Below are 27,555 nucleotides of genomic sequence, written 5' to 3'. Positions count from 1 at the left end.
AGGGAGAGCGGCTTCAGCGACAGCCGCGCTGTCCTTCCAGCTCGGAGGAGGCACCAGCTCTCCCCTGAAATCTCTGTGAAGAGATACGAGAGGAAGGCTTTTTTTGAGGGGAGGGAGACTTCGAGCCGGTTTCTCACGTGATTTGGTGAAGGCGAGGGCCGGGGGACATGTGGTGGCCCCCCTGGCTGGCCGCCTGGCTGGCGTGGGCCTGTGGGGCCGGGGCGGCGCGCCCGGCCCCGCTGTGCGCCTCCCGCGGGCTCTGCCGGGCTCCTCTCGGCCTGAACGCCTCGCACCCTGAGCCGGGTCACTGCCCGCGGCAGCGGGGGGCGGCTGACCTCTGCGCATGGCCCCTCTCCTCCGAAAGCCTCCTAGGTACGCTCTGCTCCGCCCTGGTGCTTTTGCTTGGTGGGTTGTGGCAGCTACTAATGCTGCTACTAAGTGAAGATCTTGCATACGCAGTCGAATACTTACTACTTTCAAAATTAAAGCTAGGTTGGCCATGAGGAGCTTTTTTTTTCTTTTTTTTAATTGGCAATTTATTGTAATGGAGGGACACTGAAGTCCCAATTACGCATTAATGCAAAATTGATAACCTGACACCTGATTTGAAGTACACAAAGCTGTATAGCTCTCAGGCATACAGAATTGCTTGTAATAATAAAGATAATTTATATGATAACATTACAGAAATAATTTCTTCGAGCGATACAATTACTTGTGAACATTAATAAATAATCAGTGATAAGTCTTGTGGCAGCTGGCTATAACAGGATTTGTCATTAGAGGTATTGAGAAGCATGGCTAACAGCAAGTCTTCAGAGATGCTAACTAACAATTTTTACAAAACGGTGACTATGAAGTACTGGGATTTTATAATTAACATGGAATCATAAGATTGTTGCAAGCAAAAATCTATAAAGATGTTACACAGTATTAGGCCAGTGTTTTGAAACAATATTTGTCCTCTGTTACCATGGATCAGGGCGTGGAGTAAGTCTGAAGGAAGAGTGAAGCACGTCTTTTGAGTACATATGTTATGCTACAGCAAGAACTGCGTCTTCTGACACTTTTGTTCGCTGTTTACGTTACTCAGAGAAGACTTCAAGCTGGCTTCCTAGGTTACTTGGTCATCTTCACTGCATATAGACTGTATACCACAGTTACTGGTGCACAGTGACTTAATCTGTTGTGCTACATCATTCAGCTGTGGGGGCAGCTGAACTTTTCTGTCTTATGCAAAGATCTTTTAGGGTTGCATATAATTGAGTGCAATATAAAACTTCCCTGAGACTGTTCGAATCACAGTTAATTGAATCTACGCATAAATATGTTTTAGATCATAAAACTAGCATGCCCTACCAGTTTCTTTAACTGCAGAATTCAATCCTTCTTTTCAAAAATCCCAAACAGAATAAAAGCCTGAATTTGTTTGGGCTTGCTTTTCATGCAGCCTTAATATACATTATGGTAAAGAGTTGGGTTTTAATTGTTTCTGAAGTATTTTGATTGGATTTAAGAGGAAAGGTATTAAGAATAATATGATTAATTGTTTTTTAAAAACATTTCTTGTCTGTTTCATGATTACAGACCCTTTTCCAATTGATGTGATCCAGGAAAATTATGTCCGTAATGTGAAAAACTGCATTTTTTCAGTTGTCTATCCTATACCTTTTAAATCTAGAGTTCGTCTTGTAGCTGTTTCAAAGGTTGGCTATTATTACTTTGTTCCTCTCTAATTAGTAGCGATTGTTAATACATGTACTAAAATATATTTTAATATTCATATGCTATTTATGGTGAAAGCATCTTACCAATACATACTTTAAACAAATAGAACATTTAAAACATTGTGAGATGTCTTTTAATAACAAAATCTGTAGAGAGAACACATTCATTACCACTGAAAATTTGATCATATTCAGGTACCATCTGTATTTTTTTTTTTCTCCAGGAAGTTCTTGAAAATATTTTGGATCTCGATATATCTGTCAAAGGAACATCTGATTTTCTTCAGTTTGTCAGTGGTGGGAAAGTGATACTCGGGTCTGTTCCATTGGCCCATAGGTATGGGGGTCATCAGGTAACTATGGCACTCGTTCTTCCAGGTGGAATTGTTTAGGTCTTTTCATGTGAATTATACCTTGATAATACCTGTAAGTATATGAGTATATGCCTGTAAGTATATGAAAACTTACAAACATTTTGATTGCAGATTTGTTCTTCGTAAGGGGCTACAGATGGAAGAGAACTATAATATTCTTTCATGGTACCATGTCTGCTTTCTCTGCTTCTATTTATGCCAGAAGCAAATTATCTTTTTAACTTGGGTTAGCTGCGGAGTCTGCTTAGCACCCCTGCAGCCTGACAAGCTCTGATTTATGATAGGTATTATCAGGTCAGAGGAGTGAAGGACAGAGCCTCACTGCAATACCGTGGTTACTAAGAGTTAAGTTTCATTGAAATGGGTATGATTGTTCATGGAAAAGAATGGTAGAATTTGATGTAATTTCCAATTTAAAAAAAAAAATTACAAGCTGTGTCATTTTAAAGGCTCATTATACAAAAGAGACAGGGCTGTAGCTGTACATCATAGCTGGAAGGTAGAGAAAAAAAATGGGGATTACTGGCATTATTCTTTTTCTGTGGTTTTCTGATTCATTATTGGTGTGAGTGTGGAAATGCAGCTTTAGGGATCAATATCTTAATGACTACCTGAGCAAATGTGTCATTATATTGTGTAGATCACAGAGAACCCACATGTAATTTGTACTGTTTCAAGTATAACTGCTATAAATGATAGAAGACAATAACTTGATTTTCATTTTTGTCAGTTTGGTAGCTGGGCAGGTCAGCTGGGTGATGGAAGAGCCCACTTGATCGGAGTATATACAAACAGGTGTGACATTTTTTTAAGTGACTGATTCAGCTCTGTATTCTGTTTAGCTGACTCATGTATAGCCCGAGGTGTACTGTTAGAAATGCTAATGGTATTTTTGCAGGCATGGTGAGAGGTGGGAACTACAGTTAAAAGGGTCAGGAAAGACTCCATACTCCAGGTAAGTTGCAGTTAATCTGTGTACACCAAAACTGCATGTTTTCTTTTTGAAATTCACTGTGATTTTATGACCTATTTCTTATTTCTCTGTTCTCCATAGGAATGGCGATGGAAGAGCTGTGCTTCGCTCTTCTGTGCGAGAATTTTTGTGTAGTGAGGCCATGCACTATCTTGGAATTCCTACAAGCAGAGCTGCTAGGTATTTTTCTTTTCTTTCTCACAGCATCCTAATTTACAGGTAATTTTGTGACTGAGTTTCACTGAACATCAATAAAGCAGGACAGTTAGTTTCCAAGAGGATAGATCTAAATGTTCTGCAGAAAAGGCCTGTACTCAGCTGCCACATGGCTAGGTGTCTGTATTTGCATTCTTTTCGTATGTGTCGTCAGAACAAAATATATCCCTCCAGTTTCACAGATTTTTGGATAAAACTTTCCAGTAATAATGAGCTCCAGCAATTAATCCATTCACTTTTGTCTTTGGTATGCTTTAAAGTACTACTTTCTTTAAATATGATGTTGTGTACTGTCCGTGTCTTGCGGTGAACAGCTATTGTTTGCTTGTAAGACTGTCTTAACTGAATTACCTTAATTTGAAATCTGGTTCATTTTGAAAAGAAAGTAAAAAGTGGAAGTTAAATTGAGTGATTATATCTGACACTACCTCCCCTCTCCAGCATTTATGATACTGCAATCAAGAGTTTCTTCTCTTTAAAAAAAATAAAATTGTTCTCTCCCTTGTTGCTCACCAAAAGACTTGCAAAAACAGCAGGACTAGATTCCTAACCTGTAAATAATAATAATACCTTTAGTATATGTGGATAATCAATAAGTCTATTAATACATTTTACATGGTTAATAAATGAGTCTTTTATTACACTAAAGTTAAACATTTGGATGAATTTTTCTAGAATCAGGCCAAGTAGGAAAATGTTGAAAGTGGCTATTTCTGTATTGTCATAGTCACCTAGTTGCAATTTTTAAGATTGGTAGGAAAAATTGTCAGTCAGGTGAATAGACGTTAATATTGCAGGTAGCACTGAATGTAGGTAATTGCTCTCAATTCCTTATTTGTGCAAACACCCTTTGAGCAAAGAGGAAGATTTCATAAAAAAATTAAAACTAATTCCTTTTGAACCAAAGACGACTAATACATTCACTCATTTGGATGATTTTCTCAGAATTAAGTAAACTGAATTTTTCAGATGATTGTGTTTAAAATGTAAAGTTCAGTTTGTGTTCCAAGTAGTCTCATGTCTGTACTCCAGCATTTCAGGCTTTAAAGAAAGTAAATGTTCTGCAGAAAAGGCCTGTACTCAGCTGCCACATGGCTAGGTGTCTGTATTTGCAAAGTGTCTGCAAATCTCTAGCATTAATTCTAACACATTTGCTCTGTTGAAGCGCAGTGTTTGTAAATGACATTTTTGGTGGTTTATTCACTGGCTTCACCTTGAGACCCTCTGCTGTTGGCTGTTAATGCAAAACTTTAAATCTGTCTGAATATCAGCAGGAAAGCATCTGGCAAGGTTATAGCCTTTCTTTGCTGTCGTCTCAACAAATTGTTCAGTGTAAAACCAATATGAAATTACTCCTTAACTGTGCACAAATTCTATTGAGTACACAGTGTACTTTAGATCTCTGCTGGCAAATTGGTTAAATGCCTGGCTCTCTTAACTGCTGTACAAGCTCTCCAGACTGTTTGCAAGACTTCATTTGGAAAAATCCCAGCTGATACCCATATTCTTCCCAATCGGGAGCTGTTTTACTGAGGCTGGTGGGATGCACTTACAGAGGTCTTGTCAAGTCTTGGCAGAAGCGTGGGGAAAAGCCTTAACAGCTTATCCCAGAACACCCAGCAGGTTGGTTTGCTCTGTTAATTTTAAGTACTGTGTTCCCATTGGGGTGCTACAGTTTATGACTGTACTGCCAGATAAAGAACACTTCTTCATATGGTACAATTTTAGTCACATACTGTGACTACCACTGAACAGTGTTACGCATTAGGTCAGAAAAGTGAGCCAATATGCATAGTTTTCAGAGCGGCCCTTACTTGCACAGGGCTTGATGTTCATGCAAAACAGCAAGCAGAGCACTTGGGAGTGTAAAGTCCAGCCCTTAAGCTAGAGCCAGGGGTAGGGAGGGATATGATCTGTCCGTCCTTCTGTGAGTGCTCTGTTTTCTGTGGTTGAGTGTACGTCTGGTCTCCTGCTGCCTTCTCTCAAGTGATGGTACTTACCAACTATAGGGGCCATTTGAAAACTATTTTTATAGTGGGAATGTAGGTATCTTTATGTGGCTGCTCAGCTATCTGGCCAGCTCTTAAGTGTGGCACATCCATTAACTTGTATTAGTAACTAACCAAACGTTGACACCCCCATGGATTTTTTGTCAGTAATAAGAGAAGTGCTGGTATTCTGCAGGAATTTTGCAGAGAGCCTGCTAAGAGTTACATAGCCAAAAAGAAACAACCCTTCTGGCAGAGGTCTGTTCAAAACAGTAAAATTTAGTAGCATTATTATTATGACTCCTGTCCCCTAGTGCTCTGATGCACACAATATTTTCTTAGTGTCTGGGGTTCATTCCCTGTTTTTGAAAGTTTTTGTTTTTCTTGAAGGATTAAGATTTTCTTCTTCCATCTCATTTATGTCAGCACTTGTTGTAGTTAATCCTACAGACATACCAATCATATATGATTGTTTCCGAAAGAGTCTTTTTTTGAAAAAATTCCCTAACGTTGCTTGTATCAGTACAGCTCCAGTAACGGGAGCAGACTGATTTCTAGATACTTTTTCCCTCCTTCTGGAACAATTCACTGCCTGTTCTTTGCAGTTAACAGAGAACATTCAGTTTGGATAGCTACTAGATACCTTCAAAAATACCGAATATAATAATAATAATAATAATAATAATAATAATAATTATTATTATTATTATTATTATTATTATTATTATTATTATTATTATTATTATTATTTAGTTTCAAAGCCACAGTTACTGTTGCAAGCAACTGCATTGTGTAAGAATTCAGACAAATCATTTCTTTTCATAATTTTTTGTAGATACTTATGTTTATATGCATACCCCACATTTTTGGTCCGACTAAATTCTTTCTAAAATTTTTATGCTAAAGTATGTAAAACCAGAATCTAATGTACTCTCAAAATTTAACACGTGAGAGTTGTTTTAACTCTGTGATTGTCTTCAGTGATATTTATGAATGGAATATTAGGTTTGCCTCTTGTCCTTTTCTGTGTACCTCCAAGGAAGGTTTGGTTCTGTCTTCTGTGCAATCTTCAACTACCTAATAGATAGCAGCTATAAGTAGCTGCATTAAATTTCAAATAGCATGCCACCCAACTATTTTGAATCATAGAATAGTTTGGGCTGGAAGAGACCTCTAAAGGTCATCTGGTCCAACCGCCCTGCAATGAGCAGGGACATCTGAAAGAGGTGGTGTCCCCTCAATAGGCACAGAAGACTTCTTGTTCAAGAGTCTAGCAGCAGTAAAATTTAGCTGCATTAAATTTCAAATAGCATGCCACCCAACTATTTTGAATCATAGAATAGAGCCCCATCCAGCCTGACCTTGAATATTTCCAGGGATGGGGCATCCACCACCTCTCTGGGCAACCTGTTCCAGTGCTTCACCACCCTCAGCGTAAACAATTTCTTCCTTATATCTAGTCTGAATCTGCCCTCTTTCAGTTTAAAACCCTTATCCCTTGTCCTGTCGCAACAGGCCCTGCTAAAAAGTTTGCTGCCATCTTTTTTATAAGCCCCCTTTAAGTACTGATAGGCTGCAATAAGGTCTCCCTGGAGCCTTCTTCTCCAGGCTGAACAACCCCAACTCTCTCAGCCTTTCTTCATAGGAGAGGTGTTCCATCCCTCTGATTGTTTTTGTGGCCCTCCTCTGGACCTGCTCCAACAGGTCCATGTCTCTCCTGAATAGAAGAATGTTTTCCAGTTATCAGCAAGCTAAGATAAAGAAGAATTATACAAAATGAGCTAAATTTTACTGCTGCTAGACTCTTGAACAAGAAGTCTTCTGTGCCTATTGAGGGGACACCACCTCTTTCAGAAGATAGCACCAAGCATTACTTCTGCTGGATTGTCAGTGTAATCCCAGTCGCTTTGGAGAGAAAACTCCTACACATTAACCTTAGGGGAATATGATGCCGTTGCATAGTTTGTGAGGATTGATTCCATTTTATTTTTCCTGATATAACAGAAAATGCAGTAAAATTATGTATTTTATTTCGTAAAATGAATGTAACTTGTGAAATATTTTAGAGCAAGCAAAGTTGTTCCAAGCACTCACAAATCTCAATATTTGGATAAACATGAAAATTTATAGGATGCGCAGAATTTTAAGGCAAATGAAAGGAAGAGATTGTTTTAAAAATCCAAGTACAAGTAGCAGTGAAGAAGAAAGGGATAATGATAATGTATCATCAAAATTATGCTTTTTTGTGTGTGTTGATACTATTTGAAGAGATCCTGATTGCTAAGGGTCCCAGATCTGTCCCTGAAGTTCCTGAGACAACAGTTTTGGCTCACATAAAGGGCAAACCTCCATCTAATGCAACAATTTGGTTTCCAGTTTCTCTGTCCTTCTAATTTTGCTGTTGTCCTCAGGGAAATTGTGACTTACTTAGTGTTATCATCACACTAATCAGTCACTGAGGTTCCAAATGAATGCAGTACTTTTTTAGAATGCAATCCCCTCCCCAAGAACAGTGTAAGTAATGGAGACTGGACAACATTGTATAAATACAAAATAAAGGCATCTTGCTAATGGAGCTTGGTAAGCCTCGGCTTACTGTTTGCCTGTGTCATTTGTAAATACAAAGCTATGTGAGCAAAAAGATCTTTCTTTTTAGGAAAGAAATGAAGTTATATAAAATATGACTTGATCTTCATTGTAAATTATTTTTCCTGAGATAACTTTTTCATGTTCATTTCTTGTTTGTTACAGCTTAGTTGTAAGTGATGATGACGTGTGGAGAGACCAATTTTACAATGGAAATATTAAGAAAGAAAGAGGTAATGAACACATTTCAAAATAATATGTTGCAACACTGTCACTTAATTCTCCATTGCAAAAATGAATTTTAATATGTCATATATGTGTAATAAAAAGTACTAAATAGGCTTAATTTCATTTATTAAGATATAAAACCTCTCCTGAGAAAATCAGTCTGAAACATATCCTAGTTAAAGAAATGAAGCCCTATGAACAGGTCTGCTATGATTGTGGCATGTGTGTTGTAGGGGTATAATTTTTGTTTTCACTTGCCATTACAAAAATGATACTGAAAACTAGGGAAATTTTCCATTGTTCCGATAGCAATACTAGGATGGTGGGAACGCTACTGTGGCTGTGCCACTGCTACATCATCTACACCTGCTCTGAAAAAGCATGGGATGGCACAGCATGGGGAAAAATCTATTTATGCTGGTTCTTTCTTTGTTGCTAGCATCTCTGGAGTAATTCTAGTATTAACGCAGTACTGGAATTTTGCCTGTGTTTGCTGGTATAGCAAATTAAGTTTTATCATTAAAATGTATGTGTAGTAAAGTAATATTATACATTTTCATCTGTTATGCATTGAGCATACTTACAAAAATAGCAGTTTAACTATGCATATATAAATTCTCCATCTATAGAAATAACACAACAGCTTTTAATATGGAACTATTTTATTTTGCTGATACTCTGTTTACATTTAAACACATGTCTATATTTAAGGTGCAATAGTGCTACGTCTTGCCACATCATGGTTTCGTATAGGATCCTTAGAAATCTTAGCTCATTCTGGGGAACTGGACTTACAAAGGTTTGAATTTAATCTTCATAGTAACTATATTAGTTTTCTTAACAATCAAATATATATTAGAATGCATATATACAGTTGGAATTTAGACATAAATTATTTAGAAAGGAAGACTGCATATTTAGAAAGATAACCCGCTATTTTTATACAAGCATACAAAAGATCTTACCTCATAAGGGTAAAACCCCCTAGATGTTTTTGAAGGCCTGGATCTTACAAAATGAGACAGGTTTTATAGCTGAAATAGTTCTGGTAACTAAGCACTAGGGAGAAGTTGTTTGTTTTGGAAAGATTTGTAAATTTAAAGTGTAAGTTCCTGCATTTCTCATACTTGTCTGTGAAGCTAAATTAACAGAAATATGAAATAAATCACTAGCATAAGTATGTTGTATAAAGTACGCTCTCCAGAAACATGCAGAACCAGAGAAGTATACTATATAAGAAACTATTGCACGGTTTTAAGCCTCTTAGCAATATTAATTTGTATGTCAAGCAATTAGTATGACAAATTTTTAGGTCTACTGTAAATATTTAAAAGTTGGTCATCTCTCCTCAGGAGCAATTGAAGTTGTTCTGGGTGCTTAAAAATGAGCAAGAGCTCATAGCAGCAATTGTACATTGTAGTAACTGATAATTCAGTTTAACTTCCCGCATCACTCTGCGCTGTCTGTCTTTCCTTTTTTTGAAATCTCACAGCAGATTTTAGTTTTAAAACTGAAAGACTGAATTAAGGAACTGATTTCTAAGTTTTGTTTTGGTTTTTTTTGGTTAAAGTATTTGTGACCCATTGGATTTAAGGAGCATGTAAAGATCATGTGTACTCATGCAAAATAGATGACTCCTTCCTGCGTGCTTTGAAGGAGGCCTCAGAAAGAGTGGCCAAGAGGAGGCCAAGGGTAGTGTCACTGCCTGTGCTTCCTCCTCAGAGGAGGTCCTCCTGAAAGAGGATGTCCTGGAGCAACCAGCTAAAATTCAGAGGCAATAGGTTGGACACCCTTCTAAAGGTCAGGTTGCTAGGTACTCCCATAAAATCATCACAGTTTGAGGAGAGTTCAGTGATTTGCTCCAACAACCTGATTAGAAGGTAAAATCTAGATATTTGTGTGCGCAGCCGCACAACCCTTGCCCAGGTCCAACCCTTGCCCAGGCTGCCTACCCCACGTGTAGATGGTTCCTGTGCCAGTGGCCCTGGCTGGCTCTGACCACAAGAGGGTCCTACAGGGAGCTCCTAAATGTACTAAACGGCAGCTGCTCTGCTTTAAAGCTTTAGGTCTGCAAAGATACGCATCTGACAAGCATTGCAATTTTTAACGCATGTATCCCAATTTCCTGAGCCTGTCTTGTAGGACTATGCAGCCCTGTTTTGGGAATGGCCAGTTACTATGGCAAGTAACTCTACTTCATAAGAATTCAGCCATAAAAATTGCTTTGTGAGAATTCTGATGTAGAATTATTCCTTGTAATCATATACTATTTTTTGGATACGCAAAATTTTTTTTTTCCTAAAAAATTGATATTACTCCATGTGAAACCAGATCCTGGTGTGCTCTGTAAGTTTAACACGTGGGAATAATTTTAACTCTATGTGGCAGTCTCCAGTCATATTTATGACTGGAACCTTAGGTTTTATCTCTAAGCATTTGCAAGGGCTTAATCCAAGACTCATTGGAATACATAGACCGAGTTTTCTAATAACTGTTTGCAGCAACCTGTAGGTCAGCATTTAGCTGTTTGAAAACAAGAATTTTGAATAATCAGTTCTAAAAGTACCAGTTTTGTTTAAACAATTCTGCCTCTCCTTTTACAGAAGATTGCTAGACTTTATCATCCAGGAACATTTTCCATCAATAGCCATGAATAATTCAAATAGATATCTGGTAAGTCTTTTTTTAAAATAATTTTTATTTTCCACAAGCATGTGAACAAAAATTATACAAAGCTTTTCAAAGTTTCAAGTTTTAAAAGGTTTTAAAATTTGAAGTAAGCTTCAAGGTTTTATTAGCGAAAGTTTGTTAATTCTCTTCAGTAAAAACCTGCTTCTTGAAGTTTTTTTTCTCGAAGTCAGATATGAACCTTCTTCACCACTTTTCATTATGGAAATTTTTATTGGGAAGCTTCCATTTTCTGTTATTTTTTGTTCTCTTACTGCTCAAATTTTAAGTAAGCAGTGGTCGTGAAGTGATGAATTATGCTTTTTCTAGTATAAATGTGGTATATATGGTATATACTAGTATATACGCTAGTATATATAGTGTCTTTGCTTCTTTTTTTGACTTTTTAATTTCTTTTAGGGTATCTGTATGTACTTATTTAGCTATAGTCTCTGCTGGGTAAGGTTATTGTGCATCACATCATTTAGAATGTGAATGAAAAGTTCTGACAGAGATATACATTTAAAAATAGAATGTATGACATATTTCTAAAGTGAATCAAATGTTTATGTTATTTATTGTGTACCATCTTTTTGATTCAGAGGACTTGAAGTAAAAGATGTATTTGATTTTAGGAATTTTTCTCTACAGTCGTATCAGAGACTGCAAATCTGATTGCATTGTGGATGTCTGTGGGGTTTGCACATGGTAAGCTGCAGTAGATGGCATTGGCTTTACAGGAGTGACTCTTCATAGTCATATACTTAAAGATGGCTTTTATTTGTCACTTGGTTCTTCAGTTCTGATGTCTTCGCCTACAGCAGTTATCTCTTATGCATTAATATACAAGTTTTTTCGTAACAGAGTTAGGAGCACTTTCAGATCTTTCAAAGCATGACTGTATCTGACAAAAGCAAGAATATGGGAGCAAGAATTCTCAGAATTGTTGTAATAGTCTGATGTACAAAGACCATGTATTGATGTTGTATATAAGTTTAATTGCTCTGAATTTGATGCATCTACATAAAAACCTGGCCTTTTGTAGTGTATAGGATACAGTGCTGTCCACCTTTGTTTCAGATTTATATTATGAAAAATCAAATAGCATTGTCTTGCTAATACAGCACCCAGTCAACTTGCAAGGAAGCAGCTAATGACCAGTTTGCAAGATGCAGTTTCAATCCTGTGTAGCACTGAATGGAAAAGGAAACAGTGCCACCTAGGTATAGAAACCAGATGCAAGATAATGTAGCGAACAGTTTCTCATTTTCATACTTAAAATGCATGCCAGGTCAAGAGTAAGAGAGACAAGTTTATTTTCCAGAGTCTGATTTCTGAAAGGCAACTGCTACAAAGTTCTCTAGATTCAGTGGATCTATTTCACAGTAAATTTTCTAGAGACTACAGGGTTCAGGTGGAATTTTAACTTTTGTTTCTCCTTGTTGTTTAATTGTAGGTGTGTGCAATACAGATAACTTCAGTTTATTATCCATAACAATAGATTATGGTCCATTTGGATTTATGGACTCCTATGACCCGAGTGAGTGTAGCACCTGTTTTTAAATATAATTTTTTACTTAAAAGAAATGTTTTATATTAATTTATGTAGTTTCTGTGTGCATGAAAACTCCTAACATTATTAGCAGAAAAATCCCAAGCATGTGTATTGTTTGAAGAATTTTAGGGGAAAAAATTTTATCAGAGCCCAGTTTTATGATACACTATACAGGTTGCATTTCAAGTGCTATAAGTCTTGTTAATGAAATATTACTGTTAAACCCGTTTTCATGAGAATGTTTCCAGTTGAACTTCATCAATTGAATAGATGCTACAACAGAAACCTAGAAAACTAAAAATTGCCTATTGCTGTAAGCAGCCAAAAGCGAAAGTGGTATACAGTAACTTTGCATGCATCATGCTCTAGCTTTATAGTCACAGCAGCTAGTTATATGTTGGAAGAAAAGAAATCAAACCTACCCAGTCATGGCAACCTTTCTTTGAAAGTATGAACTCAGCCAGTCTGGGATTGATAGATATAGGTTCAGTATGTACATAAATGCATCTTATTAGATTATTGTTTAGAGGTTGCACTGAGGAAGCTTCAGAACCAGCCGTGGTTATCTCTCTGTCTGTTTTCATGAGACTGCAGCCTCAAATTAAGGAAATCTCATGGAATAAATGTCATACTGTTTCCATTGTATTGAAAAAACAGGGCTTTTCTGGCTTTAGATCTTTCTCTATATGGTGGGTTGACCCCAGCCAGCAATTAAGGACCCACCAGCCACTCGTTCAGTCCTCCCTGCTGCGGGTTGGGGGAGAGACTTGAAAGAGCAAAGATGAGAAAAAGCTCATGGGTCAAGATAACGACAGTTGAATAAGTGAAGGGAAAAAAAAGGGGTGGGGGCGACCAACAAGTGATGCAAAGGCAATCACTCACCACCTCCCACCACCAGACTGATGCCAAGTCAGTCCCCAGGCAACAACTGCCTTGGAAAAACTACCCCCAGTTTTTACTGCTGAACATGATGTTGTATGGTATGGAATATCCCTTTGGTCAGTTGGGGTCAGCTGCACCAGCTGTGTCCCCTCCCAGTCCCTTGCCCATCCCTAGCCTAACTTGCTGGGGTTGCAGAGCGAGAACAGAGAAGGCCTTGATGTGTTGCAAGCACTGCTCAGCAATAGCTAAAACATTGGTGTGTTATCAACGCTGTTTTAGTCACAAGTCTAAAACACAGCACCATACAGGCTGCTATGAAGAAAATTAACTCTGTCCCAGCCAGAGACAGTACACCCTAGAACCAGATGAAATGCTTTAGAGTTAAAGTTCAGATTTGAACCAATCACCAGATCTGACAGATGTGTCACAGGTCTCCTCCTTAATGCTCCATTAGTTATTAATGTCCTCTGAGGACTCAGGCAGTGCTGTGCGCATTGATGAGCTTATCTGCATTTGATCTGAGCAAGGGGTTCATACTGCATCCATTCAGAGACTGGTGCTGTAGATATGCATACATTTTACTTCTGGATACCTGTAACTTGCATAGCAGATATTTATTATCTCCCAAATAATGGATTTGCATACTGGAATACGGTAGCCCTAATTTTTATGTGAATGCATAAAGCTTGCTTGTACAACTGAAACGAATCTTGCTTAGGTGGCCTATTTATTTAAATACATGTTTATACATTTTACTTCTCCAAAAACACTTATAAATCCTGAATCTGGTTGCACGGTTGTTTGCTTAGTCTGTGTGCTAAATAGTAGCGCTATATGTAGTAAAAACGTTGAAAAAGACATTGTTTTTAGTGTAAAAATGGTCTTTTTCTGTTTAAACATCTGAATTTATTTTGTATCTTCAAGTAGGAAAATGTCACTTGTGACACATGGGAACTTGTCCGTGAAGGATGTATTCCTTAGATTTGCAAATAATAGATCTTGAGTTAATTCACTGTAAATAAGTATCCTTGTGATCTGATTTTAAATATTTAGTAACTTTAGGGATTTTGTTAGTTTGCTGCGTAAGTATAAAAATGAATGCACTTCAATTTTTAACATTGATTCTTTATTGTAACTACTCTGTTATGGAAAAGTAATGTTTTGTTTGAAACAGATTTTGTTCCAAATACATCTGATGATGAAAGGAGGTATAAAATAGGAAACCAGGCAAATGTTGGGCTGTTTAATCTGAGCAAGCTGTTACAAGCTCTAAAACCTTTATTGGATCCCAGGCAAAAGCAGCTGTAAGTAATCCTTAAAATATCTTAATGCTTAAAAGAACTAGTGAGATGTGAGACCCTCTAATCACCATATGCATAGGAAAGAAAGGGATTAGCTTTTAAAATCTTTTTTTCTAAGTGGAAATTGATTCTGAATTAATTATTGGGCAGAATAAGGTTGGAGGGAGGGGAGAAAGGTTTTCATTGGTCATAAATAATAGCAAAATATGACTGGAAGGCGGTCCTAGATGTTGTGTGGTCCATTCTCCTTTCACTAAGGTAGGACCTTTGCCTGTAGTTTTCTACTCTAAGTTTGTCTAGCTTGTTCTTTAAGATGCTTACTTATGAAGACCATACATCCTTCTGAAGTAAGGAGGTAGTATTTTAATACCCTATTGTAAAGACTCCTAATATGAATCTTCTTTGTGTGGTTTAAACTCATAACTTCTTACTCAGTATGAAAACGAAGAACAGTGTATTTTTCTTCTTTGCAGCAGCTATTTATGTATTTGAAGCCTGTTAAAATGTTTCCCCTCAGTCTTTTTCCCATTACAGATCCCAGTTGATTCAGAATATCAATGTTCGTGAGATTTCAGACAGAAGTTTGAATTGTTTAGTGTACAGTAGGATTGTACCCACAATAGTATTCTAGTTCCATAGAATTTGACATTTCTTTTGTTTTTGCAGAGCTTCCCAGATTTTGGAGGGGTATGGTGAGCGCTATTACATCCGGTATGCAGTTCCAGAACTCAAACCTTCTAGTCACAATACTATAAATTATATTATGTAACAATTTCTTTACTTTGTTACTATTTTCAGCTTCATAGAACTATTCAAAATGAAATTGGGTCTTCTTGGGGAGAATGAGGATGATAACTATCTGATTGCTTTCCTCCTAAAAGTGAGTTTGCTTTGCTAATTTTGTTGGCAAACATCTGAACTGATACCCCATACTTTAAAAACTCTGATAGAAGTATCTTTATTTCACTAGCTTATGGAAGATACAAAGGCTGATTTTACAATGACATTTCGACAGCTCAGTGAAATTACTGAAGACCAGTTAAAGGAGCTCCATATTCCTGAGGTATTAATACAAGCACCCAATTTTAGGAATACTTAATATAAAATGCGTAAATCAAGTTGGACATAACCCTGATATAATAGAGGGTGTCTCAAGCCATGATTTGTCAGGGAAATGTGTCACTGTAGCATTATTAAGGGACAGAGAGACTAATATATCTGTGTCATGCTACCACCCCATGGTAAGCCTGTGTCTAGTAATGATGGATACATTAATGAAGAGTGCTAATGAAAGATACATTAATGAAGAGTGCTGAAGTCAGACTTTCAGCCTCTGGTACAGGTCCAATATGAGAGGTCATAAATATTCATACACAGGTGTGAATGTGATTTTCTTCACACTTAAGATGGGTCTGCTAGGAAGAACTTTCCTCCCCTCCCAGGTTTGTTTTTTTTTGTTTTGCTTAAGAATACCTTCTGATAGTATTTCGTAAGACACAAGTGAAGTTGAACAGGGCTCATAAGGAAAATTTCAACCTCGGGTCAATCAAACTATTCCTAACACGGGTTTACTAGGTGGCCTAAACCTCTGCTCTCAGGCCCATCAGCTTGTCTCGGTATCTAATGATAAGTGAGATCCCATCTTGTCATAAACTCTTGCTAGAACCTCAGCCCATAGTGGCCTCTGCCCTTCCTTGGGCACAAGATTGGTTCTAAACGTAGCTTAAAGCAAGAATACATTTTGTTACCGTGTCCTGCTCAGCCTGCTACCCCATCCTGTGTCGCTGCTAACTCAGTCTAAACTTACTCTTCAGGACCAAGTATAACCATAAAAGAGATGAGAGTATTAAACTAAAAGAGATACACTTCTTACCTGGATATAGTGCAATCTTTAGACATGGAAATATAGCTGAAATGTTTGAACTGGAGTGAGATGCTAGGCAAGTAATAATTGGATAAAAATGCAGAGGGGAAATTCTAAAAAGAAAGCTTCTAAGTACCTAATCTGGAAAGAAAAATAGGAAGCCTTTTTGCAAGAGCCAAAATTATTTTTTAATTTTTTTCTTTAATACAATGCCTTTTCCATGTGAGGAATATTGTTCACTGTGCCTGGGAAACTTCATTGCCTTTCCCTAACTTCTGACTTACTTTTTTTTGTCTTTGAATCTAATTTAAAATGAGAGCAGGTGGAATTGGGAGGTTGTTTTAGGGAGCAGAATGACTGTATGTAAAGCACAGAATGAAAATGAGGAGTTACTGTTTCTTTTTCCAGTTATGTCCTAGATAATTAAGTGATTTTGACAAAATTCTCTGGTTTTCCTTGTTCTCTTCTGTTAAGTAAGAGGTCTAACCTGACCTTTTCTATGAGCTTGAAGCCACTAATAATTAAAAAGTTGAGATTTTCTAGTGGTAAGCAACAAAACCAGAAAGAGCTGTAGCTTTGGAATTAATCATTTGTACAGAGGGGGTGATAAGAGGATGGGCGAAGAGGATGGGTGTGTTTGTAAGAGAAGGTATTTTTGTCATAGAATACAAGGGACTTTTCCATTTCTTAGGGGCCTACGTGCGGTAGGAAGAACGGAAGCCACCCTTGTGCAGTATGGAGCCACTCCCAGACTACTGCAGTAGTGGCATTTATGGCAACCCCATCTCCCCTTCTTTGAAGGTGCAGGATGAGGAACTAATGGTCGTGGTGTAGTTGTGACCCTGCTACTACACCGAGGGTCATTTCCAGCCTTCACTTGGTAGCAGCTGACCTTTTTTTTCACACAATGAAATTATTTAGCCCACAAGTTCTGAGTCCCAAAACTGATGTGGTAAAGCAGGTACAATTTTACGCTGGTAAAAAGTTTTAATTTTTTAAAGAATTTTTTTTTATATTAAAGTAATTTCACCTGCTGTTTATTCAGACACTAGTACTTTGTCAGTAGCAAAATAAGTTCTCGTATCGGTTTGTAGGTCACTTAAGTTTTTTTCAGCTGCACACCAAAATTGACCTAAAAATGCCAGAATCCTTTGGGAACACTGCAGGAGTCCTTACATTTAGTATTAACTGGAAACATTCCGAAATTCCTCCTAAAGCAGCCTAACCCTGCACATCTTTGAACAAATGCTTGACTCCCAGACTCACCTGTTATCCACCTGCCTGACCCCCAGCTCTTAGTCACTTCTGTAATTTTAACTCATTTTTATACTCAAATGTGGTTTTCATTATATTTTTTTGACTCCCATTCCTTTAAAAAAACCAGATGTGATCAAAACTTTGTTTTGTTCTTGCTTTTAATTTCCCTTACTTAACTTTTGCCCATTTTTTTTCTTGTATATCTGCTGTTTACCTCCTTTTATCTATGTCCATTTCTTTCTAACCTGTTCTTTCTCTGAAGTTCATTTTTTGTCTGTGAGCTTTGGCTACTTTCTCTCAACCGAGCAATTATGAAGCAGCTGTTAGCTCAGTGTAGTTAGCCAGGGAAGCCTAGTTTGTGGTTGTTGTCCAACACTGGAGGCAGTAACCCCAAGCTCTGGTTTCTCTCTGTTTGCCTTTTCCAGGTTGTGTCTCCTCTCCCCTCTTCCTCTCCTACTGTCTCTATTCTCCTCCTCAGTCTTCTCCTATCCCTGTAGCCTTAAGTTTCCCTTTTTCTCCACACCTTGTCTTTCTTTATCAATATAGTTTCCTTATTCTACGATTTTGGGGAAAAAAAAAGTCTCTACAAATAGATCTGATCCACGTACAAAACTCAGGAGAGACTAAAACCTGTAGTTATGTAGCCTAAAAAATAAAATAGGTCAGACAATAAGCCAAGGAAAAATAGGGGTGAAGTGCTGGAGGTGTTTAGGTAGAATTTGCCATAATAGAGATGGATTAATATGGATGTATCGTGCTAGCAAAAAGGAATAATTCAAATACAGAGGAATACTAGTAGAATTTTTGGGGAGAAAATTCCTTGAAGGGTCATCATATGTTTCCCTCTTAAATCCTTTTAATATTCGTTTGCTTGCTTTGGTTTTTGCTTAACAGGAACAAAATTCTGATTACCTGCCATTAACTGTTTCTTTCTCTTTAGGAGTTCTGGGCTCTCCAGGATCTGGGTAAACACAAGTTATTTTCAGAATGGGTTACTATGTACCTCTTGAGATTAAATCGGTAAGTCTGATGCGGTTTCAAGTGTAAAAATAACACCAGATGTGTATTCGCCAGAAGCAGGCACCTTTAATCTTCAATGATTTTCCGTAATCTTTAGCAAGTCTGGTAAACTGGCCCAAACATGGTTTCATATGCCTTTTTTGTCTTTATGGTTCTAGATTATGCTAGATTCCATAATAGTAACTATTGTAGTTCTGTTTTGACACACAGGTACATAAAAATGATATGGGAGGAGTGGTCTGTATTTTTTGTCCTTCACTAATAAGCAACCAATTAGATTTCTTTGGTTAATAATTTTTGTTAAAATACCAGTCCTACAGATTCAGTCCAAGAATCACAAACAGGCTTTGCAAATACATAGGAGTAAATAGTGTTTCATTACTAGATATGCTTTCACTTCTACATATTTTTTACTATGTAATAATATTGCTTTAGGATGATGGGGTGGAAGTTGAACAGTTGTGAATACACAGACTGTGTTTGGAACTGCTGGTGTTGCATAGATAGGGACATGCATGTTAGAACTTCCTACCAATTCTTAAATCAATAAAGAATGTAACGTGTTTTTCTTAGTCATATATGGTATGCATGGCTGATAGTAGTGAAAAGAAGTACATATCAGGTACTTGGAAATTTTAGTCAGTAAATACAATTCTTAGGGAAAAAATCAATACAAGATACAAAACCTACAAGAAAGTATGCAGTTTTTTCCAAGTCTAATCATTCTTAGAGATTCACACCTGCTTCCACTGAACACAAAAGCAGAACACTTAAATGATTTTAATGAAAGTCAAATGAAATATTTCTAAAAATAAATAAGCATAAACCTCATTAGCTAAAGCACTTTCTTTTTTCTTCTTCTGGTTTGTTTTTCATGTATAGTAACAAGGGTGATTCAGACACAAAGAGAAGAACAAGAATGACAAGTGAGTAAAACAATCCAAAGGAATCATATGCTTGGAGATGGCAACTATCTATTTACATAGGTTTCTTTAGCATTAGTTATTTTTCCTTTTGAGGAGAACTAAAATGTACTGTTTTTCTGAAGAGGAGAAGCTCTTATTACACTGCTGCAAATCTTGTAATACTATACATTCACTGTGGCTATGGCTGGTTTCACCCACTCTTGTGATTAGAATCTAGCCACGTGTGTATGGCTAGACCTGTGAATATATATGTATTTTTTACATAAGCTAAATGATCAAGAAGTTCCTTGGCTACAGTGAGGCTCACTTCCTCCTTAGGGATCCTCCCTTTCCCCTCCTTAAAAAAAATAATAAATCCTTCATTTAATTGTCTGCATTTTTGAAGAAATTGGTCTGGCCTAAACCCCTTCTGTTGTGAATACAGTCGTAGTCATATCAGTTGACTGAGGCCTAAGAGTGTGAGATCACGGAAATGCACCGCAACTACTAGTCCAAGTTGCTCTTCTCTAGATTCTGCTGGTTTGGAATGACAGAGCACATGTCTGTTCATATTTCGGGTGACTGAAATCAGAAGTGATGAAGACCTCATGAAGAAGGCTTTTCCTATCAGAATCCACAAAGGCTGCTCTGACCTGTGTCACACCATATGTGAATATAGACATTGAAGCAATCCAACTCAGCTGTCCAGCTCTGGTCTATTCCATATCAATCCTCATTTACCTACTTGTTTATTTTTCTTTCCTTTTTTTTTTTGCTTACCTTTTCATACTTCTTTTTTCTCTTAATTTTTTTTACACGCTGTTTTACAATTTCCATTTGGGGGTTCAGGAGATGTCAGGCCTACAGTTTGTTCCATGCTTTGGTGCTCGTGGACTTGATTCATTTTTTTTCCCCTTTTGATTCCCTTTAATCTGGAGGAGCTTGCCAATCCACTCTCCATCATTTATCAGCAGTCCTGGTTAACGGGCGAGGTCCCGGACGACTGGAGGCTTGCCAATGTGACGCCCATCTACAAGAAGGGCTGGAGGGAGGATCCAGGGAACTACAGGCCTGTCAGCCTGACCTCGGTACCAGGGAAGATTATGGAGCGGTTCATCTTGAGGGTGCTCACAAGGCGTTTACGGGACAAGCAGGGGATCAGGCCCAGCCAGCACGGATTCATGAAAGGCAGGTCCTGCTTGACCAACCTGATCTCCTTCTATGACCAGGTGACCCGCCTAGTGGATGAGGGAAAGGCTGTGGATGTGGTCTACCTGGACTTCAGCAAGGCCTTTGACACCATCTCCCACAGCATTCTCCTAGAGAAGCTGGTGGCTCACGGCTTAGACAGGTGTACCCTGCGCTGGGTCAAAAACTGGCTGGACAGCCGGGCCCAGAGAGTTGTGGTGAATGGAGTTAAATGCAGTTGGCGGCCGGTCACGAGCGGTGTTCCCCAGGGCTCAGTACTGGGGCCGGTCTTGTTCAATATCTTTATCAATGATCTAGATGAGGGGATCCAGTGCACCCTCAGTAAGTTTGCAGATGACACCAAGTTGGGCGGGAGTGTTGATCTGCTCAAGGGTAGGAAGGCTCTGCAGAGGGACCTGGACAGGCTGGATCCATGGGCCAAGGCCAAGTGCCAGGTCCCACACTTCGGCCACAACAACCCCATGCAACACTACAGGCTTGGGGAAGAGTGGCTGGAAAGCTGCCTGTCGGAAAAGGACCTGGGGGTGTTGGTCGACAGCCGGCTGAACGTAAGCTGGCAGTGTGCCCAGGCGGCCAAGAAGGCCAATGGCATCCTGGCCTGTATCAGAAATAGTGTGGCCAGCAGGAGTAGGGAAGTGATCGTGCCCCTGTACTCGGCACTGGTGAGGCCGCACCTCGAATACTGTGTTGAGTTCTGGGCCCCTCACTACAAGAAGGACGTTGAAGTGCTGGAGCGTGTCCAGAGAAGGGCAACGAGGCTGGTGAAGGGTCTGGAGAACAAGTCTTATGAGGAGTGGCTGAGGGAACTGGGGTTGTTTAGCTTGGAGAAGAGGAGGCTGAGGGGAGACCTCATCGCTCTCTACAACTACCTGAAAGGAGGTTGTAGCGAGGTGGGTGTCAGTCTCTTCTCCCAAGTAACAAGCGATAGGACGAGAGGAAATGGCCTCAAGTTGCGCCAGGGGAGGTTTAGATTGGACATGAGGAAAAGTTTCTTTACTGAAAGAGTGGTTAAACATTGGACCGGGCTGCCCAGGGAAGTGGTTGAGTCACCATCCCTGGAAGTATTTAAAAGACGTGTAGATGAGGCGCTTAGGGACATGTTTTAGTGGGCATGGTGGTGTTGGGTTGACGGTTGGACTTGATGATCTTAGAGGTCTTTTCCAACCTTAATGATTCTATGATTCTGTGATTCTAAGAACTTAAGAATTATTGGCCCGTGGGAGCATGTTTGACTGTATCTTGTCATGTCTCAAATGGGGCTTCACCTTAGTGTCTTGAAATGGTGGACGTGCTCTGGCTGCTCCCCAAGTTGTAACTCTTCATTGCAAAGTAGGGTGCTCCCTGAAAGGGCCTGTAGGATTTGATTTCCTTGTGACAGATGCCCTTCCTCTTCTGCTGTATCTGCTTTTCCTGAGTGCAAGCAACATCTTTTCCTTGATCTGTACTTCCTTCCTTCAGCAGTCTGTGAATGTGTCAGTTTGCATTGCTCCGAAGAACATTGTTCTTCTCCGACAATGAACATTTGATAATACCAGGAAAGATTCTGGTAGGCATCCTGTACTGGCTGAATAGACTAAGATTTGTCTGAGTGTTCAAATATGTCCAGATCCTTTCTACACATTATAAAGAATTCGGGTTTCTGATAGGCACCCACTTTTTTTTCCTGCAACTGGAGAAAAATACCCTTACTTGTGAAAGGACTATCTAGTCATGGAAGTCAAAGGAAGGTACTTTGATTCTCCAAGTTATTCTAAATACAAAATGGTAGAGGTACTGCATTTAGCTGTCTATTACAGCAGAAACAGTGGATATGAAATTCTAAGAATTGTTCAGGAAGAGATTTTTTTGGATCTGCAGTAAGCTGTGGTAAATTTGTGAAATTTGCCTATAAAAGACAATGAGCAACTGAAAATCTCTGGCCAAAAGGGAATGAAGGAAATGTAGGATCTGATCAAATTCTGCACAAGAGGTATTATAAGCTTCAATGTTACGCTGCTTTGCAGGGCGTTTTATTCTCATTTCTAATGGAAATGGCTGTACTCTTGTTAGATATTGATTGTGTTCGAAAGCTTTAATTGATTTAGTAGGAAAACGGCAGGAGATAGCACTGACTTTCAGTAATAAGATAGGAAAAACTACATAGGGCACAATTTATCATCACATGGACCTTCAAGTTTGCATCTACATTTTCTAACCAAGGCTCTATTTGAGAACACTTCTTACAATTTTACATGTATTTTTAGAAAGTTAATATGAAAACAGTTACCAAGAAGAAAGGTTTGTTTTATTATTTGTATTTTGGTAGGGTTAAGAAGTTTCAACTGTGGGACTCTGAGGCTCTTAGCTCAACTACTATTTTGAGGTTTCAAGCGCCTCTGTTTTCCTCAGCTAAAATTTAATGCTGAAAACTGTCTAAACACGCTTCTTATTTTTCTATGTTTTTTGAGTCTGCTTTTAGAGAAAATCATGACATTCTGAGTTTTTATTCCAAATCAGAAAGGATCCTAGTTTGGGGATGATCTTCTGCAAACCAGCATCGTGTTTTTCCGCATGCACCTCAGAGGTTCTTATAGTACAGGAGACAGACGAAACAAGGAAAAGGTTTTGCCTCCAGGATCACACTTGTGCTAGTGGTCTCAGTGTTGGTAGCAGTCCAAAACTTGATATGCAAAGATTCATGGTTAAGTTAGTTAAGTTTTCTTCCATATAATCGGTCATCACTCTATATTCATACAGCAGAGCTGCAGAAATTTGTAACAGGCTACCGATGTTAATTTGCTATTGTTTTATTTAAAATTTAATTTTCCTTTTAAAATCAACAAATCTTGTTACATTTTTGCTAGCTGCTCCATATTACAGTGTGACTGAAGTTTCTTACAGAGTTTTGTTGTTGTTGTTCTCTTTTACATCTATACATTTCAATAGATCTCTTAGATGCCCCTTGTGATCTCTTTAAAATTGGGGTTTTTTTGTTTAAGTATTTGCTTGTAACAGCTGTCCCTTGTCACTACAACTTGCAGCAGAAATCTGGCTCAACTCAGTCAACAGTGCATTTTTACCCAGCATTTCATGTTAAAGATAAAACTGTCGTGGCTCTCTAGATTTTTATATGGGTTGGTAAGTCCCACTAAATTTTGTATTGCTGTCTTTAGTATTGACTGACCTTGAATATATCGCCATTATTCATCACCTTTCCCTCATCATTAGTAAGCATAGTAGAATATCTCACTTCTCAAAGTACATCATCTTGAAGCATTTGAAGTTGATCACTTACTCATTATCTTTTTTTTTCCTCTCTTCATTTAGTTTTTAGTTCCTGGTAGCACTTTATCTTGTACTGCCTAAACTTAGTTTCTTAGGAGTTGATCAAAAAGTTTTGACAATCCAAATCCCAATACAAGTCTATAATTGTATTTATTTACATAAGAAAAATGTGAAAAAAAAAATTGTAGACCAGATCATAAAATGCTCATAAGGGCACAAAATTTCTTCTGCTTTGTCCTATTCTTATCTGGCTTGTCTTACTCTTTCATAATTATCTTGTCACTTGTGTTAATTACAGGTATTTTTAATGCCACTGTGAAACTTATCAATTTGCAATTGTTAAGAATATATTTCTGGGACAAATATTCTCCTGCTAATATGAGTCATGGTTTAATGTGAATTATCATTTTTTGTATGAGTCATATGTTAAATTCTCCACCTTTTAAATACTCTTTTTATATTGTTATCACACTTTACTGTTGAAAACCCATTTACTGGATTAAATCAAATACTTGGCCAGAGCAAATTATTTTGCCGAGTGGGAAAACACTGTTTTTTTAGGAGTTAGGGCAGGGTGTTGTTATGACTATGTAGAGGTTATCAGGGTTCCAAATAGCTAGTTGTATTTATTGGCTTTTGTTTAATATATGTAAGTACATACAGAACAACGGTAATGTGAAAAAGAAGAATGTCTGTATCTGGGTGGATGGCATCTCAGTCTTCATTCTCGTGGAAGTCAGCACCTGGACATTGTGTCGGAATGTTGTTCTGTTACCCGGGCAGCTTTTATAAAGGAGGGAGTGGCAGTGCCACCTGACATGCTTCTGGTTTCAGCGCATGTTCTGATTTTGTAAGAGGGCTTCACCTTCTCTCTTCTGGCAGGAACATGAGCGGTCAGAGTTCAGCCCTTAGAGCAGAGAGTGATTTTTTTTTTTTTTTTTTTTGTCCTTTTCTAAATAACGTAAAGACCCTTTGTGTAATGCTGCTGCATGTCAAATCTTGTGGCTTAAAATGGCTATCGCTGAGTTTCAAACATAAAGAATTTAATTGTATTGTGATACCTAAAATAATCATGCAAGTGTTGTTTCACTGATTACATAGCTTCAGTAAATTCTAGTTTGTTAGCTGGTTAAATGGTGCTTTTTAGAAGCAGTGCTTATTACAGAGAAGTCTGTTCACTGTGCTAGACGCATTCTGTCCGGGGAGCTTTTAAATATGAATAAAGTCCTGCGATTGACCACAAAACCTTAGGAGGAGCCAGTCATAGCTTTTCTCAAAGACATCAATTGTCTTGGTGATCAACTAGGATAAACAAGTTATGTTTGCAAGCTGAAGAAGCAGTACAAGGAGGTGCAAGAACAGAGTGAATTGGGAAATGGAACAAGATCAAGTTTAATCTTTTTATCCAAAATACTGTTTCTGATTGTCCCCCTCCTAATATAATTTATTATTTGTAAATAAGATAAGATTATAACAAATTGATTAGAGGAATTGAGTAGAGGGAATTTTGGGATGGTGGTTTTGATGAATACTCTGCTTTTTCTAATAGCCTTTTTCAAATATGCTGTAAGGGTATTTAAAAGAATATTTTATAAAGCTACACAGATTTTTTGAAAGAAATATATAAAACGTGAGGGTTGAAGAATGTGTATTCATATAAAACCTGCTGGGACACCAGTGAAAAGAGAAGGAACAGATGAAGTTTGTCCATAAATCACAGACTTTTGGGTTCAAGTCCATGGGTGAAATGCCTCTGGTATCACTAATTGATCTCTTCATGTAGTATCAGCTACTGAATTTGGGAAAATATGCAGACCAGTGTCAAATTAAGACTTACAATGCAAGCTTGAAATGTTTGTTACAATTAATCTGTAACATTGTTTTATTCGTTAATTAAAGGGAAAACTTTCTGAAGCAGAATCCTAGGCTTTAATTGCAGAGCAAAAATAAGAGTTGTGTTGATGTTACCTGCTAAAAAATTGATAAGAAACGCCATGTGTGCTGATGAGAATTGTCCTCGGCATACAGTTTGACAGAACTCCTCTTATGAGTTGTTAGTTGCCATGCTGTAAGATACAGCCTGGGTTACTAATTCAGCAGTTTCATTTTCAATGTCCCTACAATCTCCCTACCGCTAATTAGCCACAATCAGCCAGGAACATGCCAGAGAAGCAGTGCAACTGTCATGGGTGTTTCCAAGAAGATAGAGCAAACAGTTGTAGAAAAAACTGTGGACCCCGCCCTCCCATGAAACTAAAAGGACTGACAAAGTTGAAAAAGTAGTTTCTGAAAAATACAGCTGAAATCCAACATTAAAGGCTTTTATGGCCGAACTTTTGATATATGATATAGAAGAAGGAATATCTAAGTACATATACTTGAATGAATATATCAATAATTCCTTTTTACATTACATAATATAATATTAATTTTTATGATCTCCAGGAATGTATTGACAACATTGAAATATACTTTCCAACAATCTAGCAGGGACCTAGGTCATGGTAAACTAATCTCACTTGAAAAGTCTGCTTGTGTTCACAACAGGAAACCCTTTGTGTATCAATGTGCTGTTCTATACTGTTCGAATTTTTGTTTGGCACTTTGGCATTACTGATTGTGCAAGTTAAAAAAAATCCTTTTAGCAACTCATAAAAATAAATAGATTGATTCATTCCTTTTCCCTTTTACGCATTTTTTTCTTGGTCTGCAAATTAAGCCTTCTTGAAGATTTCAATGACACGTTTCAATGACTGTGTTTTGCTTTTGTTGTATATGTCTAACTAAATTTAACATGATTTACTTTTTGTTTCAGCTGTTAATCCTAGATACATACTTAGGAATTGGATGGCAGAATCAGCAGTGCAAAAAGTTAATTTGAATAATTTCTCAGAGGTGAAATTATTTCTTTCTTTCTTGACATATTTATTAATAATTGGCATAATTGTTAATGAAAGAGTTGTTGCATTTACACTTTGAACCTATATTATTACACTTTGACCAACACTGTACTATCTAATACCAATTACTATTAAAAATATTAACAAAACTGTTAATAGTGTTAATTATAATATAAAGAGTAGTGAATGTATTAATAGTAGTAGTAATAATAGTAAGCAACTCATGGAGTAGTTTCTGGAGCCAGGAGGGTGCATAATATGAAGTGGCAGAGACTCTTCTTGTTTGCAGGAAAACATTTTGTATAAAACCTTACCCGTTTTAATTGCTTCCAGGTTCATCTGCTACAGCAGATTTTACAACATCCCTTTCAGAGACAGCAGGCTGCAGAGAAAGCAGGCTACTCCCTGCGCCCCCCGGCTTGGGCCAAGGATCTTCAAGTAAGCTGTTCGTCCTGAGAGAAATTTGAACAAGCGGGAAAAATGATGAAGGTCAAAGCTCAGGCCTTCAAACAGGATTAATGGATCAAGCCACAAGAGCTTCTCTCCCTTGTGCTTTGTGGACTGGAATCTGCTACTCTGCTAGACGAGACAAGGTCTTGACCAACTTTATAAAGTCTAAAAATTAAAGAAGTGGACCAC

General features: G+C 37.9%; 1 protein-coding gene across 1 annotated transcript; it reads left to right on the top strand.

Annotated features, from left to right (window-relative positions):
- The first annotated feature begins 167 nt into the window (after positions 1 to 167).
- Positions 168 to 27,555, top strand: LOC143157145 (protein nucleotidyltransferase YdiU-like). Its single transcript, XM_076331729.1, has 19 exons — positions 168 to 372; positions 1,588 to 1,706; positions 1,952 to 2,080; positions 2,832 to 2,896; positions 3,000 to 3,056; positions 3,156 to 3,254; positions 8,030 to 8,097; positions 8,804 to 8,891; positions 10,696 to 10,765; positions 11,395 to 11,467; positions 12,216 to 12,299; positions 14,371 to 14,500; positions 15,164 to 15,208; positions 15,296 to 15,377; positions 15,468 to 15,560; positions 18,559 to 18,638; positions 19,521 to 19,564; positions 26,832 to 26,911; positions 27,250 to 27,555. Exons 1-19 carry the CDS (start codon positions 168 to 170, stop codon positions 27,370 to 27,372), a joined length of 1,734 nt encoding a protein of 577 aa, XP_076187844.1. The 3' UTR covers positions 27,373 to 27,555.

This window comes from Aptenodytes patagonicus, chromosome 2 (assembly GCF_965638725.1).
Source record: "Aptenodytes patagonicus chromosome 2, bAptPat1.pri.cur, whole genome shotgun sequence".
Lineage (NCBI taxonomy): Eukaryota > Metazoa > Chordata > Aves > Sphenisciformes > Spheniscidae > Aptenodytes > Aptenodytes patagonicus.
Note: the sequence above shows the minus strand (reverse complement) of the source record. Positions and strands in the feature narration are given on the sequence as shown.

Bases quoted from the DNA above. Each gene is read 5' to 3' on its own strand.
- LOC143157145 (XM_076331729.1), top strand. From the start codon at position 168: ATGTGGTGGCCCCCCTGGCTGGCCGCCTGGCTGGCGTGGGCCTGTGGG. The intron at 11,468-12,215 runs GTAAGCTGCAGT...GTTTAATTGTAG, and splicing joins GTCTGTGGGGTTTGCACATG to GTGTGTGCAATACAGATAAC. The intron at 15,209-15,295 runs GTATGCAGTTCC...TACTATTTTCAG, and splicing joins GGTGAGCGCTATTACATCCG to CTTCATAGAACTATTCAAAA.